Here is a 13,844-nt window from a genome sequence, read left to right as displayed (position 1 = left end):
ATGCACTCTCAAAGACAAAACAGTCATTTTGAACAACACCACACAGCCAAGTATTCAGCATAATTGTTACAAGAGATACCACTGGGGCTTCTTTCTACCTGTGCTACACACCTTTATCCTGCCTCACTGTGACTGCACTTTAATGTTTAACAGAGTCACAAGTTTTCATCTTTTTTGTTATTCTTATGTGTCTTTGAGGGGGTATCTATCTATCATATAGTGCCACTTATATCTATTTACCTATCTATATAGTGCTTTTCATTTCTATCTATCTATCTATCTATCTATCTATCTATCTATCTATCTATCTATCTATCTATCTATCTATCTATCTATCTATCTATCTATCTATCTATCTATCTATCTATCTATCTATCTATCTATCTATCTATCTATCATATAGTGCATTTCACTCTATCTATGCACCCACCACTTTTGAAATACTTGAAGTATAATTCCTACATTTCAGATAAATTCAGCTTTTGTAGACAATCAAAAATTTACAATAAATCAGTTTCTACATTTGAATGACCAGGGGCCTCATGTATAAACGGTGCGTATGCACAAAAATGTTGCGTAAGAATGTTTCCACGTTCAAATCACGATGTATAAAACCTAAACTTGTCGTATGCAATTTCTCTGCTCGGTTTTGCAGACTGGTGGCACCCAGCGTCAAAGCTGTGATACTGTTCCTGTGTGGTTTTCCTTTATTTTTCAGATCCACATCCCTAACGCGGCTTTATAAATACACCGCCGTCGTACATGGCTGGGAGTCAGACCCAGCCGGGACGCCTGGAAGGACTAGGTGGTGGCATATTTGTCCTCCGGGCCACGAGGGGGCAACCGCCCTGGAGCAGAAGAGGCCCACGGAAGGAGAGCAGGGAGGCTCAAAACCGTTGGGGCCTCTGGTCACCGCCAGGGGGCGCCCCGAGCCTCATGGAGCCTGGGACTTATTTACTTCCACCACACCAATGGAGGACGATCCTTCCAGGGTCACCCGGAGTGCTTCCGGGTGCTCTCTTGACACTTCTGCCACACCAGGACGTGACGTCGTGGAGAGCAGCTGGAGCTCATCCAGGTGAGGATAAGAGGGGCCGCCTCCCTCCAATCAAGGAGCTGGAGTCAGGAGCAGGAGCAGGACCAGGACCAGGACGAAGACGAAGCTCCTGGAGAGAATGTATAGATGGCCCAGGGACAAGGAGAGAGAAGGCCCAGGAGAAGGGAAGGGCTAGGGCTAGAAGCATTGTGGGACTTGTGCGGGACTGAATTGTGCGTGTTATGACAAGAATAAAAGGTCTTGTGGATAAAGATGTGGTCTCCGACTGGTGGTGTCCAGGCAAATATCACACCGCATATTGTTTATTAGTTTAATGCATCTGATTGTAATTAATCTGTAACAATATAATGGTCCACAGAATGGCCAAACTATTCCAAATACCATAACTGCTTTAGCGTTGTTACTCTCACTGCACCTTCTTCTTCTTCTTCTTTCAGCTGCTCTCGTTAGGGGTTGCCACATCGGATCATCTTTTTCCAAATTACTCTCACTGCACCACTCGGAGCATTTATATCACTGTATCTGAATGTGAATCACAGCTGTACAGCAGCTGATAGGAAAGAGAATTATCAGTATACAGCATCAAGCACACGCTGCCTCAGCCATTCGCTATTTGAACTGCTCTCATCTGACAAACGCTTCACAGTCTTTCCTGTATGGACCTCGCAGTTCACAAACAGTTTCATCCCAAGAACTCTAAACGCACTCAATCAGTCCATCAAGTGCTCCTTGTAGAACTTTTTGTACTTATAAGTACAATTACCTCACTGTAAACTTGCGATACAGTTATAATATTGCACAACCTGACCCACTTTATAAAGTGCGTATTTACATATGATGATGATGTAATGTTTTAAGATGAAATGCAGCAAAATGTTTATTATATTATACAGATAAAACTTTAACTTTAACTACACAGTGCCGCAGTGCTAGTGAGGAGCTGGAGCTTCGTTCATGGATTGTTCCTGCCACGCACTGTATTCTTGATGTGGCTGGCACGACACTGGAAGGATAGATGGATAGAATAATTAAACATTATGAAGATATTTCAATGTTCCTTAAAAGTTTTGAAGAATCGGCGTTCTAAGCTTACAGTTGGCCTCACGTTTATTACAGAGCTGATTGTGTGGCAATTGGGTATTTGGAGAAAGAAAAGTAAGAACAGGAATTGGTGGTTAGTACGTTTGAAAGAGACAGTACTTCTGTAATAAAGTATTTCAGCGAAAGTCGCGCATGGCGGAGCAAGCATCTTGTGTGAGACATGAACAATCACTGTGCCACCGTGTTCCCATGTTTAATATCATGCTTTAACTCCTATCATCATGAAAATGATATCACGTTTACTTCTCAATATTTTAATTCTTCAGAGAGCTGTAATATTATGAATGTAATGGATTCTGTGCCCTGTCAGAGGAAGAGAAAGCCCGGAAGCACGTAGTGATTCACACACATAGAAGATCTAATACAAAACAAAGCATTTAACGTGCTACTCTAGTTACGATGGGATTTGAGAAACTAGTAAATTAAGTTTTTGATGTTCTACTTTAATGACAAAATAAACTACGTGATTAAAGAGGAAATTTCGAGATTAAAGTTGACATTTCGTGCTTTTTTCCCCACTGTATGCCTTTTTTTTTTCTCTGTACACTAATAAGCTTTCATATGACACTCAGACGGTGGGCTACAACCTTTTCACAGCGACTTTGATATCTGACAACTTCTTTTTAATTTCGGTCACTGTGAGACTTTGTGAACTTCAGCTTTCGAGTTTCTCCGACACGCTATGTCACAACTTCCTTTTGTTGTTTATCCCACTGTTTAAATCAACAAATAGTACATTTTTCTTTGCCTCCACTTGGTATTTGCTGAAATTCTTCTATTTTCCCTCGTTTCTTTTCACAGAACGCTGAGCTTATGGGCTGTTTATATTGATTTGCATATACAAAGATGCATTATTCTGGGAGGAGTTGGGGCGGGATAGCAGGCGCGTGCACGTGCGTTACTTTTCACGCTGACCAGGATTTATGTAGCAGAAGAACGTGGAAGCTGGCGTTCGCACAGATTTATGCATCTGGATTTTTTTATGCATAAGCACATTTCCGCTTTTGTGCTTACATCATGTTATAGTGCGAATTCTACACATGGCGTTATGCATGAGACCCCAGGTCTGTATATTCCTACTCTGCTTGCCCAGAAGCTGTGGAGAAAACAAGGCTTATGAGAAGCATAATGATTGAGGTCAGCAGAGGACTTTGTCTTGGTACATTATATTTTCTACAAATAAAAATTTTGAAAATTACTGTTGCACCAAAAAAAAAAAAAAAAGGTGCCCACTTCTCCTGCCAGGTGTTTATCTGGCTGTTCACCCCTCACTGTAAGAAACAATAGAGACAGAGAGGGTGAGTCAGACAAACTTGTCCTTCAAAAATATATCATCCATCTTGACCACAGCTATATTTAATAGCAGTTTATCAATCAAACTGACCAATGCAGTATTGAGCAATAGCAACATACATTAGGTAATGAAGGATACTCAGACAATGGCGGCGCGCACAGACACTGCGGCTTAGTGCTCCCCGAATAGGCGCTCTTTTCTACTATTATTTTTCTTAATATTGACTTTCATCGCTTTACACACGGAAGCAAACATCCACTACATTCTTCAAAAGCTTCTACAGATCGGCTCTAATGGCAAAGATAATCATTATAACACAGAAGCAATACCACAGGAGATTCTCAGATCACCGGGACCTACGATGACTCCTATACTTAGAAGATAGCCATGTAGACGGCGCAGGGAGAGGAAGCAAAAAAGTGGCAAGCGAGCAGGATTACTAACTAGGCTAAAGGCTGCTCCGCATAAAACCCCTCTTCCTAGCATTTTTCTTGCGAATACTAGATCACTCACAAATAAAATATTTCCACACATAAAACTACAAGGGACTGCTACCTTTTGATTTTTTCGGAGACGTGGCTGGATCCCACCATACCGCAGTTGAGCTTGCAGGTTGCACACTCCATCGAACCGATCGAACCCCCGATTCCAGTAAGAAAACAGGTGGAAGGCTGTGTGTCTATACTAATAATGCTTGGTGCACTAATATAACTGTAATCAACAAGTTTTGTTGTCCGGACGTGGAATATATGATGCTAAGATGCCGACCGTTTTATCTACCGAGGGAATACACCGTCGTTATTGTTACGGCAGTATACATACCTCCTCAGGCTAATGTTAAGTCAGCGCTTGAAAAATTGTTTGACATTATCAGTAAACAACAGAACTCGCATCCTGATGCAGTTTTTATCATTGCTGGGGATTTTAATCAAGCGAATCTTAAGGATGTATTCCCCAGATTTTATCAGCATGTACATTGTAAAACCAGAGGGGAAAACACATTAGACCACATCTATACAAACATAAAAGACGCCTATAAGGTCATTCCACGCCCCCACCTAGGCAAATCTGATCATATCTCTTTGTCTCTTGTTCCAGCGCACAAAGCCCTTATCAGCAGTACTAATCCAATTAGCAAGACTGTTAAAGTTTGGCCTGAAATGGCCATTTGCCAACTCCAGGACCGCTTTGAACAAACAGACTGGAATATATTTTCTCATCAGACAGACTTAGAGACATATACTTCATCTGTGCTGTCATATATTATTTACTGTGAGGACAATGTCACTGTCAACAAAAGGATTAAGGTCTACCCAAATAAGAAACCATGGATGAATAGTGAAGTCAAACAGCTACTCAGGGAAAGGGACAAAGCCATTAAATTAGGAGACACCTCAGCCTATAGAGCTGCCAGAGCCAACCTCAGAAAGGGCATCAAGTCTGCTAAACTAATGTACAAACAACGGATTGAGGAGGACTTTGACAGTAACTCAAACTCACAGCGGATGTGGCAAGGCATCCGATTAATCACGGATTACAAAAAGAAAAATGACGTACAAGACACACTGGCCAATAACAATGCCAACCTAGAAGAGGAACTTAACAGTTTCTTTGTACGGTTCGACAAGGACAATAACCAGCCTTCAGTCAGCTTCGAGCTAAACGGAGACTCACAGCCTTTGGTCGTACACATGCATGATGTGCGGCGGGCACTCGAAAACATCAATACAAGGAAGGCAGCAGGTCCTGATATTGTACAAGGATGTGTGCTCCAGGCCTGCGCTGACCAATTAGTGAAGGTATTTACAGACATATTCAATCTCTCTCTCTCCTCAGGTGTAGTCCCCTTGTGCCTGAAATCCACAACCATTGTACCTGTTCCCAAAAAAACGAGGATAACCTGTCTTAATGACTATCGACAAGTTGCTCTCACCCCTGTCATCGCAAAGTGCTTTGAACGACTGGTAATCACCCACATCAAAGCCTCCATCCCAGCTGATCTAGACCAACACCAGTTTGCCTATCAGTCAAACAGATCAGCTGAGAACGCCATCTGTGTGGCTATACATGCTGCCCTCTCGCACCTGGAAAAGCCCAACGCCTATGTTAGGATGCTCTTCATTGACTACAGCTCTGCATTTAACACCATCATACCTAACCAGCTTATCCAAAAACTCTATGCAGTAGGACTTCCTCCGTCCATATGCAAATGGTTACTGGATTTTCTCACCAACCGCCCCCAGTCTGTCAGGATGAGCAAACACATATCCTCCACCCTAACCCTGAGCACTGGTGTTCCGCAAGGATGTGTACTAAGTCCCCTTCTCTATGCACTCTTCACCCATGACTGTCAACCCATGCACCAATCAAACATTATTGTTAAATTTGCAGATGATACGACTGTCATCGGGCTTGTAACAGACAACAGTGAAGCTGCATATAGGGAAGAGGTTCAGAATCTGACAGAATGATGCAACACCAACAACCTGGTCTTAAATACCAAAAAGACCAAAGAAGTTATTCTGGACTTTAGGACCACTAAAAAGACCAATCACAGTCCGATAGCAATCAATGCAGATGCTGTGGAGTTTCCAGCTTTAAGTTTCTAGGAATCACCATCTCAGAGGACCTGTCCTGGGCTGACAACAACTTGGCTATAATAGGCAAAGCACCACAACAGGAACCTAAGGAGAGCTGACCTCCCCCAGAAGCTGCTGGTTAATTTCTATAGATGCACTACAGAGAGCATTTTAACTAACTGCATGATGGCCTGCAGGTACAACAGCTGCACCAAGGCTGCTCAAGAAGCCCTGCAGCGGGTCGTAAAAACAGCAGAGGCCATTATAGGGACTTGAACTGCCATCACTTGAACTCTCGTATAAGACTCACTGTGTGAGAAGGGCCAAAAACATTCTCAAGGACAAAACACACCCTGGAAATTCTTTGTTTGAGCTCCTCCCGTCAGGCAGACGCTTTAGGTCAATCCGTGTACACACAAACAGACTAAAAAAGAGCTTTTTTTCCCATCTGCCATAAACTTTCTGAACTCTGAATCTCCTCAGTCTGAGACCATTTTTAATTGAACATGTGCAATAAACTGTATTGGTAATGTGCAATATACTAATGTAATACAACAGATTGTAGAATATGTAATGTACTATTCATTAACAGGTGCAACAACAATTTTTGCTGCAGTACTTTGAGCAATAATAATAATTTGCTCTGGTTACTTGATCACTTAACACTGTTATATGACATATTTGGAATTATTCGACTTTTCTTTAAATGCACCTTGGGGCTGTCACAAAAAGTAATTTCGTTGTGTTACACAATGACAAAGTGCTTGAACTTGATATATCAACTAATACTGCTGTATGTTCACATGTATCAGTTTCATTAAAGAGGAGTTTACTCACATTGAATACACGTGAGAACATACATATTGAATTTCTTCTGCATTTGTTTGTAATTGCAGGTTAACCTGGATGATCTTAAACCAAGAGTAAATGGGAATTGTGCAGTTTAAGGAGCACGTTTTTATTTGGTCCTTTTCACCGTTTCCCCTCCCATGTGCAGAACCCCACATTTATGCCATCTAACATAGGAAATCAAGATGGTTACTGGCATTAAGTTCCACCTCAGCAGGATGGGAAATTAACAAGCACTAGTACCAGCCCGACTATGTCATACTACTCAGGTGTCTAAATCTTAGATCAAGCCCTTACACGATTTTAATAGAGAAAAACGTAAAAATACGAATCTTTATTCATCAATGAACATGTTGCAAAGGTGGACTCCACTCACGAAAAACAAAATACCAATGATTAAAATGCTCTGCAGCACGACCAAGAAGCAGTGTTTCAATAGAAAAAAAGCTCTATACAGAATAGATGGGTGGCTCTGAAAAGAGCCGTTGTTGTCGATATACAGATCGCCTCAGCTTACTTGCTCTTAACTGCTTTCTCGGTCTTCTTGGGCAGAAGGACGGCCTGAATGTTGGGCAGCACACCACCCTGAGCGATGGTCACGCCACCCAACAACTTATTGAGCTCCTCATCGTTACGCACAGCCAGCTGAAGGTGGCGAGGGATGATTCTGGTTTTCTTGTTATCGCGGGCAGCATTCCCGGCCAATTCAAGAATTTCAGCGGTCAGATACTCGAGCACGGCAGCCAAGTAGACAGGAGCACCAGCACCCACCCGCTCAGCATAGTTGCCTTTCCTCAGGAGCCTGTGAACACGACCAACCGGGAACTGCAAACCAGCACGAGAAGAGCGAGTCTTAGCCTTAGCACGTGCCTTACCACCAGTCTTTCCTCTTCCAGACATCTTAAGTTACACACAGCAAGTACTCACACTAGAATTCTCGAGGTAGCCGGCGTTGCGCTTTTATAGACTCCCTTTGTGCGCGACGAGCGAATGAACTGACTGCTGATTTGCATTTTTCTTCTACGTCACTCGGCTTGCGGCGACTCCAAGGCGTGGCCCTCGAAACCGTTTGAACAACGCATCAAAGCTCAAAAATAAAGCTCCGAACAATAAGAATAATGTGCCTTTTCTGTTGTTTTGATCGTACCTGTTCTACATGTATACATTAAAAAAATAAATTTACACATTACCTCTCTCTTTCTGGAATTCATTGGACTGATATTCTTTATCTATATTTGCTCAAAGCGCTATACAAGGAAAATAACTATTTGAGCAGGAAGGGCTGAATAATAATAACACTATAGTAAATCTTGTTCTGCATTTACTGCCTTCGCATACAGATTACAGAGCTTCTCTGTATCTAGAATCCATCAGTCCTACGAATTTGATCTCTTGTGATGATGGTCAAATTGTTTAAGTCTCCTTTGCTAAGCTGATAACATATATCATATCTTACACCTGTAGTAACTGTTCTAAAGCAGGTGGGAAAAGAGCGTGAAGAAAAAATTCTTTGAAATATACCTTTGAAAACAGAAATCTCGTCACAAACGTGCGCGCGCGAATTTTGTCCAATTCGTAACGTAACGGTCGAGCCTTAAAGGAGGGACACGGCTACACGCTTGCGATTGGTGACTACGCCTCTTCGCTGCAGCACGTCTCATTTGCATGACTGCTTTTAAAAAGAGGAACCAGCGGAGTCGCACCTCTCAGATTTTTAAAGATCTATAACAATGGCTGAGCCGAAAGCCGCCTCTGCCCCCAAAAAGGGTTCGAAGAAAGCCGTTTCTAAGAGCCAAGCCAAGAGTGGGAAAAAACGAAGAAAGTCCAGGAAAGAAAGTTATTCCATCTATGTGTACAAGGTATTGAAGCAAGTTCATCCCGATACTGGCATTTCATCTAAAGCAATGGGAATCATGAACTCGTTTGTGAACGACATCTTCGAGCGCATCGCCGGAGAAGCTTCTCGCCTAGCACACTATAATAAACGCTCAACCATTTCTTCCCGCGAGATCCAGACTGCTGTAAGGCTCCTACTACCGGGAGAGCTAGCTAAGCACGCTGTGTCCGAAGGCACTAAGGCTGTTACCAAGTATACCAGCTCCAAATAATCTTCAAGACTACTTTTGCTTGAAACTGAACGGCTCTTTTCAGAGCCACACACCTACTCTAAAAAATGAGCTCCATTAACCTGGAAATCCGTTTTCCTGATGTCTATATTCATTTTCCCATATTTGGGAAATTTCTATTTGGCGCCTCGGAACCCCGTCCCTCACATATGCAGAAGTCTGCGCACTTGATGTTTACAGGGCAAACACGGACAATCCCATAAATTCACAAGATTTCTATAAATCTAACTTCCTAAGATTGGGGGTGCCTGCGGACATGGCTTGCTTAGCAATACAGCAGCTCGAAACAGATTAAAGGTTAATTGAGCAATGTTTTTGGTGTACAGTATTCACTTTCCCGTACACAAGCGTGATCTTCCCTCGCCCGCTTTTTAGTTAGCTTGTGGCGACTGTTTAAGTTATTCTGATCCCAGGCAGACGTTTACATCGTCTCTTAAAACCGAGAAAGAGGACAATTGTATTGCCAAATCAATTCCAACCGCTCTGGGTATGAGCGTTAAATTAATGGCCTTTAAAACTAAACCCGCAGCCCAGCGATAAAAGCTTAGGAAAAGCGGACGGCCACTAGCAATTCCCTAATGAGACTGGGATAATGGGTTGCTACTTTTACTGGTTTTCTCTTGTAGGAATTTTCACTGCCTTGGAAGTGGCCTTAAAACGCCTCGTTAGTAGACAGCCTTAAGCTCATCAAGGACGGTCTTGAGAATTAAGTATATTACACTACAAGAAAAGCTCTCTAAGTAGAAAACGTGGGTGGCTCTGAAAAGAGCCTTTGGGTAGTTTAGTTTACATCTTGATTGACACTTAACCTCCGAAGCCATACAGAGTACGACCCTGCCTCTTCAAAGCGTATACCACATCCATGGCGGTCACGGTCTTTCTCTTGGCATGCTCAGTGTAAGTCACAGCATCTCGGATGACATTCTCCAAGAACACTTTCAATACACCGCGAGTTTCTTCGTAAATCAAGCCAGAAATTCGCTTCACTCCCCCTCGTCGAGCCAAACGGCGAATAGCAGGCTTTGTAATACCTTGGATATTGTCCCGCAGAACCTTGCGATGACGCTTTGCGCCACCCTTACCAAGTCCCTTTCCACCTTTACCACGACCAGACATATTTGCTTTATACTACACTTAAACTAGTCAGCAACTGTTATGACTAACCAATGGGTCCTCGCCTGATATAAATAAAACGACGACCTGCTCGAACACAGCACAGGAAATGTCTGCGCGGGCTTTTAGGAACTCGCACTTTGAAAATTTTTCTTTTGCTTCCGAGCACAAGTCACAAGAACAAAGAAGCTAACCCGCCTTGTGGAATCGAATTTGAATGAGAGTTATGGAAGCTGTTAAATGAGTGATACCATTAGGCTTTCTTGAAATCTACTTTCTGGCTATGCTTCTTGGTGCGAACGATAAGTCGCACCTTTTCAGACATTGGGAAAAACTGTGCGTTTGGTTGGTTTTGATGAGAAAACGAAAAAAAAAAAATGCCCGAAAGTATATTCTTATAATCCGCGCCCACTCCGCATGCCATTTTAAATTACACGAACACATATTTTAGGCGCAAATTCATTCAAACTATAATCAAAGTCTTGTTTGATTATTCTGAGACTAGAATTCCTCATCTTCATGAAAACATTGATTTTTGAATTCAATACTCATAATTGCAATACATTGTATATTTAATTTACCCTCTTTTACTTAGAGTTTTTTTTTCACCCACAACAAGTGAAGTTTTTAATTAATTACTCCAAATCATATGTATTTTTAACCCTTCTTTGTTTTTAACATTTTTGGGGGCGGCTCATATTACATCCATACATAAAATGTTTGAACCTGAGTTTTTCCCAGGCTTGCTGGCATAAAGTTCTGCACACACAATCCTGGATGAAATGTCGCTGTTTATTATTCGATCTCTAAATGGAAGATGCAGAGGACAGAAAGATATGGAAGAAGATGATCCGTTGTGAAAAACCCCTAACGGGAGCAGCCAAAAGAAGAAGAAGACAGTATGGGAGTTATAATAACATTAAAAGAAGAAAAGGAAGGAATGAATAAATTCCCCTTTGGCAATTGTACATGCCATGAACCTGAAAATATTTTATTGCACACAGCAGTTTTTGCTTCTTTGTTTTTATGTAGATCTCACAGATGAACACATGATCAAAGTGTATGTACAGTAATCCCTCCTCCATCGCGGGGGTTGCGTTCCAGAGCCACCCGCGAAATAAGAAAATCCGCGAAGTAGAAACCATATGTTTATATGGTTATTTTTATATTGTCATGCTTGGGTCACAGATTTGCGCAGAAACACAGGAGGTTGTAGAGAGACAGGAACGTTATTCAAACACTGCAAACAAACATTTGTCTCTTTTTCAAAAGTTTAAACTGTGCTCCATGACAAGACAGAGATGACAGTTCTGTCTCACAATTAAAAGAATGCAAACATATCTTCCTCTTCAAAGGAAACAGAGAGGAAAGCAAACAAATCAATACAGCTGTTTGGCTTTTAAGTATGCGAAGCACCGCCGGTACAAAGCTGTTGAAGGCGGCAGCTCACACCCCCTCCGTCAGGAGCAGAGAGAGAGAAAAACAAAGTCAAAAATCAATACGTGCCCTTTGAGCTTTTAAGTATGCGAAGCACCGTGCAGCATGTCACTTCACGAAGCAGCTGCACACAGAAGGTAGCAACGTGAAGATAATCTTTCAGCATTTTTAGACGAGCATCCGTATCGTCTAGGTGTGCGAACAGCCCCCCTGCTCACACCCCCTACATCAGAATCAGAGAAAGTCAGCGCAAGAGAGACAGAGAAAAGTAAGCCGGGTAGCTTCTCAGTCATCTGCCAATAGCGTCCCTTGTATGAAATCAACTGGGCAAACCAACTGAGGAAGCATGTACCAGAAATTAAAAGACCCATTACCCTCAGAAATCCGCGAACCAGCAAAAAATCCACGATATATATTTAAATATGCTTACATATAAAATCCGCGATAGAGTGAAGCCGTGAAAGGCGAAGCGCGATATAGCGAGGGATCACTGTATACATTTACAGCTGTAATTCATCAGCGGTAATTCAACAGTAAATTGCAAATACTTGTACATATAAGTAATCAATAGTAAAGAAGCAGCTTGTAGGAGTACATTCAGTTAGATTTGCTGCACAATTACAAAAACTCCAAATCTATTGTAACTGAGATATGACCAGGTGACAACGGGTGCGATATGCCAGTCAAAATCACAAAATCTATGGGTAACAATGTGCTAACACAAAGGCAAACGTATTGCTTTCTCACCCAGGCTGTCTAATGACCGACATGAGAACTTTCACCTGCTCGGTTTCTGACCTGGCTGGTTCTTATACAACCTGGTATCACCCGAGCTTAGCACAGTCACCTGGTTGACACAGGCTTCTGGCACCCAGCCTTCCAGAGCTCAAACGAGCCTAAAACCACAGCCTTCCGAGAAGCCGGGATTACAGACATGCACCACCACATCTGGCTAAAGCCTGTGTTCCACTTGTTATTATCAAGGCTAAGCTTTTACAATTCGTCTTTGGACTGCTATGCATTTTGGGAGGTGTACAGCATGGGCCCTGGTATATGGAAAGGAACAACGTCGCTGCTCGTTGCTTTCACTGGCAAGAGTGGTGCACAAGGGGTTTCTGCCTTATCAACAGCAACAATAAACAAAGTTTGAAATAGTGCTAATGAATTTTAGCACACAAACACACACCAGAAAAACAGTGCAGCTGCTTTTAGCTTTCTGCATATAAAATTGAAATGTTTTCTCTATGATTGGGACAGCAGAGCCATGAATTTAAATTGGTATCAGAAGGAATGGCTAGCCAGGCAAAAGGTACAGCTTGGTGCCAAAAACGACATGAGGCCTAACTTGTTGGATCCAGTTTAAGTGCTGCTACAACTGCTTCATATTAAACTTCGGTTAATAAAGCAGTTTATCAAAGCCCTCACAGGAAATGAGCCTTTTTTAAATATTTGTGCATCTATTGGTTACTCTAAGGCTAAACTGACACTCAAAAACTGAATTCTGATGGAGAATTTAGTAGTGTGATTAATGACATGGAATGAGAGGCATTGGTACTGTTCAGGTAAGTAATTTGTATATTTTTAGGTAACAATAAATAAAGAAATTGTCAAAAATGTTATTACTTAACTTTAAGGAATTTGCATTGGAATTTTTCTGTGAAAGAGCTGATCTATGGTAGCACTAATGCCTCGCAATAAAGAGACTGGAGCTCGTGTGTGGGGTGCTTTCTGCATTATGCTTGCATGTTCTCCACCATAGGTTTCAACCAAGTCCAAAGATGTCCAGCTTACCTGAACTGGAGTCACAAAATTGGCTCTAGTGAGACTGTGTTCGGCGGAGTGGTGGCTCTAAGGCTAGGGATCTGCACTGGCAATCGGAAGGTTGCCGGTTCGAATCCCGTAAATGCCAATAGGGACTCTGCTCTGTTGGGCCCTTCAGCAAGGTCCTTAACCTGCAATTGCTGAGCGCTTTGAGTAGTGAGAAAAGCGCTATATAAATGCAAAGAATTATTGTGTTTTCCCCGTGATGGACTAGCCCCCTGTCCAGATGTTATCCTTCCTTATGCATGATGACAGCGAGGATATAACAATCATCCTGCTTCACTTTCACTGGCTCCCTGTGTCTTACAGGATTGAATATGATATTCTATTAATAACCTAAAAACCTTCAAATGGCCTTGCACTGGAGTATATCAGTGACCTTCTCCATTACTAGGCTTCTGTTCGTCCACTAAGGTCCTCTGATTCTGGCCATCTCACTGTGCTCCACACTAACGTGCACTCTACGG

The 13,844-nt window shown here is 42.3% G+C and overlaps 3 protein-coding genes across 3 annotated transcripts; 1 reads left to right on the top strand and 2 right to left on the bottom strand.

Moving 5' to 3' along the window:
* Nucleotides 1–7,346: 7,346 nt before the first annotated feature.
* LOC114658795 (histone H2A) lies at nucleotides 7,347–7,837 on the bottom strand. Its single transcript, XM_028810849.2, has one exon. The coding sequence runs from the start codon at nucleotides 7,778–7,780 to the stop codon at nucleotides 7,394–7,396; it is 387 nt and encodes a 128-aa protein (XP_028666682.1). The 5' UTR covers nucleotides 7,781–7,837; the 3' UTR covers nucleotides 7,347–7,393.
* Nucleotides 7,838–8,595: 758 nt separating this feature from the next.
* Nucleotides 8,596–9,038, top strand: LOC114658785 (histone H2B type 2-E-like). Its single transcript, XM_028810838.1, has one exon. The coding sequence runs from the start codon at nucleotides 8,611–8,613 to the stop codon at nucleotides 8,986–8,988; it is 378 nt and encodes a 125-aa protein (XP_028666671.1). The 5' UTR covers nucleotides 8,596–8,610; the 3' UTR covers nucleotides 8,989–9,038.
* A 720-nt stretch (nucleotides 9,039–9,758) lies between these two features.
* LOC114658791 (histone H4) lies at nucleotides 9,759–10,143 on the bottom strand. Its single transcript, XM_028810845.2, has one exon. The coding sequence runs from the start codon at nucleotides 10,120–10,122 to the stop codon at nucleotides 9,811–9,813; it is 312 nt and encodes a 103-aa protein (XP_028666678.1). The 5' UTR covers nucleotides 10,123–10,143; the 3' UTR covers nucleotides 9,759–9,810.
* Nucleotides 10,144–13,844: the final 3,701 nt, after the last annotated feature.

This window comes from Erpetoichthys calabaricus, chromosome 10 (genome assembly GCF_900747795.2).
Source record: "Erpetoichthys calabaricus chromosome 10, fErpCal1.3, whole genome shotgun sequence".
In the NCBI taxonomy this organism is placed as follows: Eukaryota; Metazoa; Chordata; class Cladistia; order Polypteriformes; family Polypteridae; genus Erpetoichthys; species Erpetoichthys calabaricus.
Note: the sequence above shows the minus strand (reverse complement) of the source record. Positions and strands in the feature narration are given on the sequence as shown.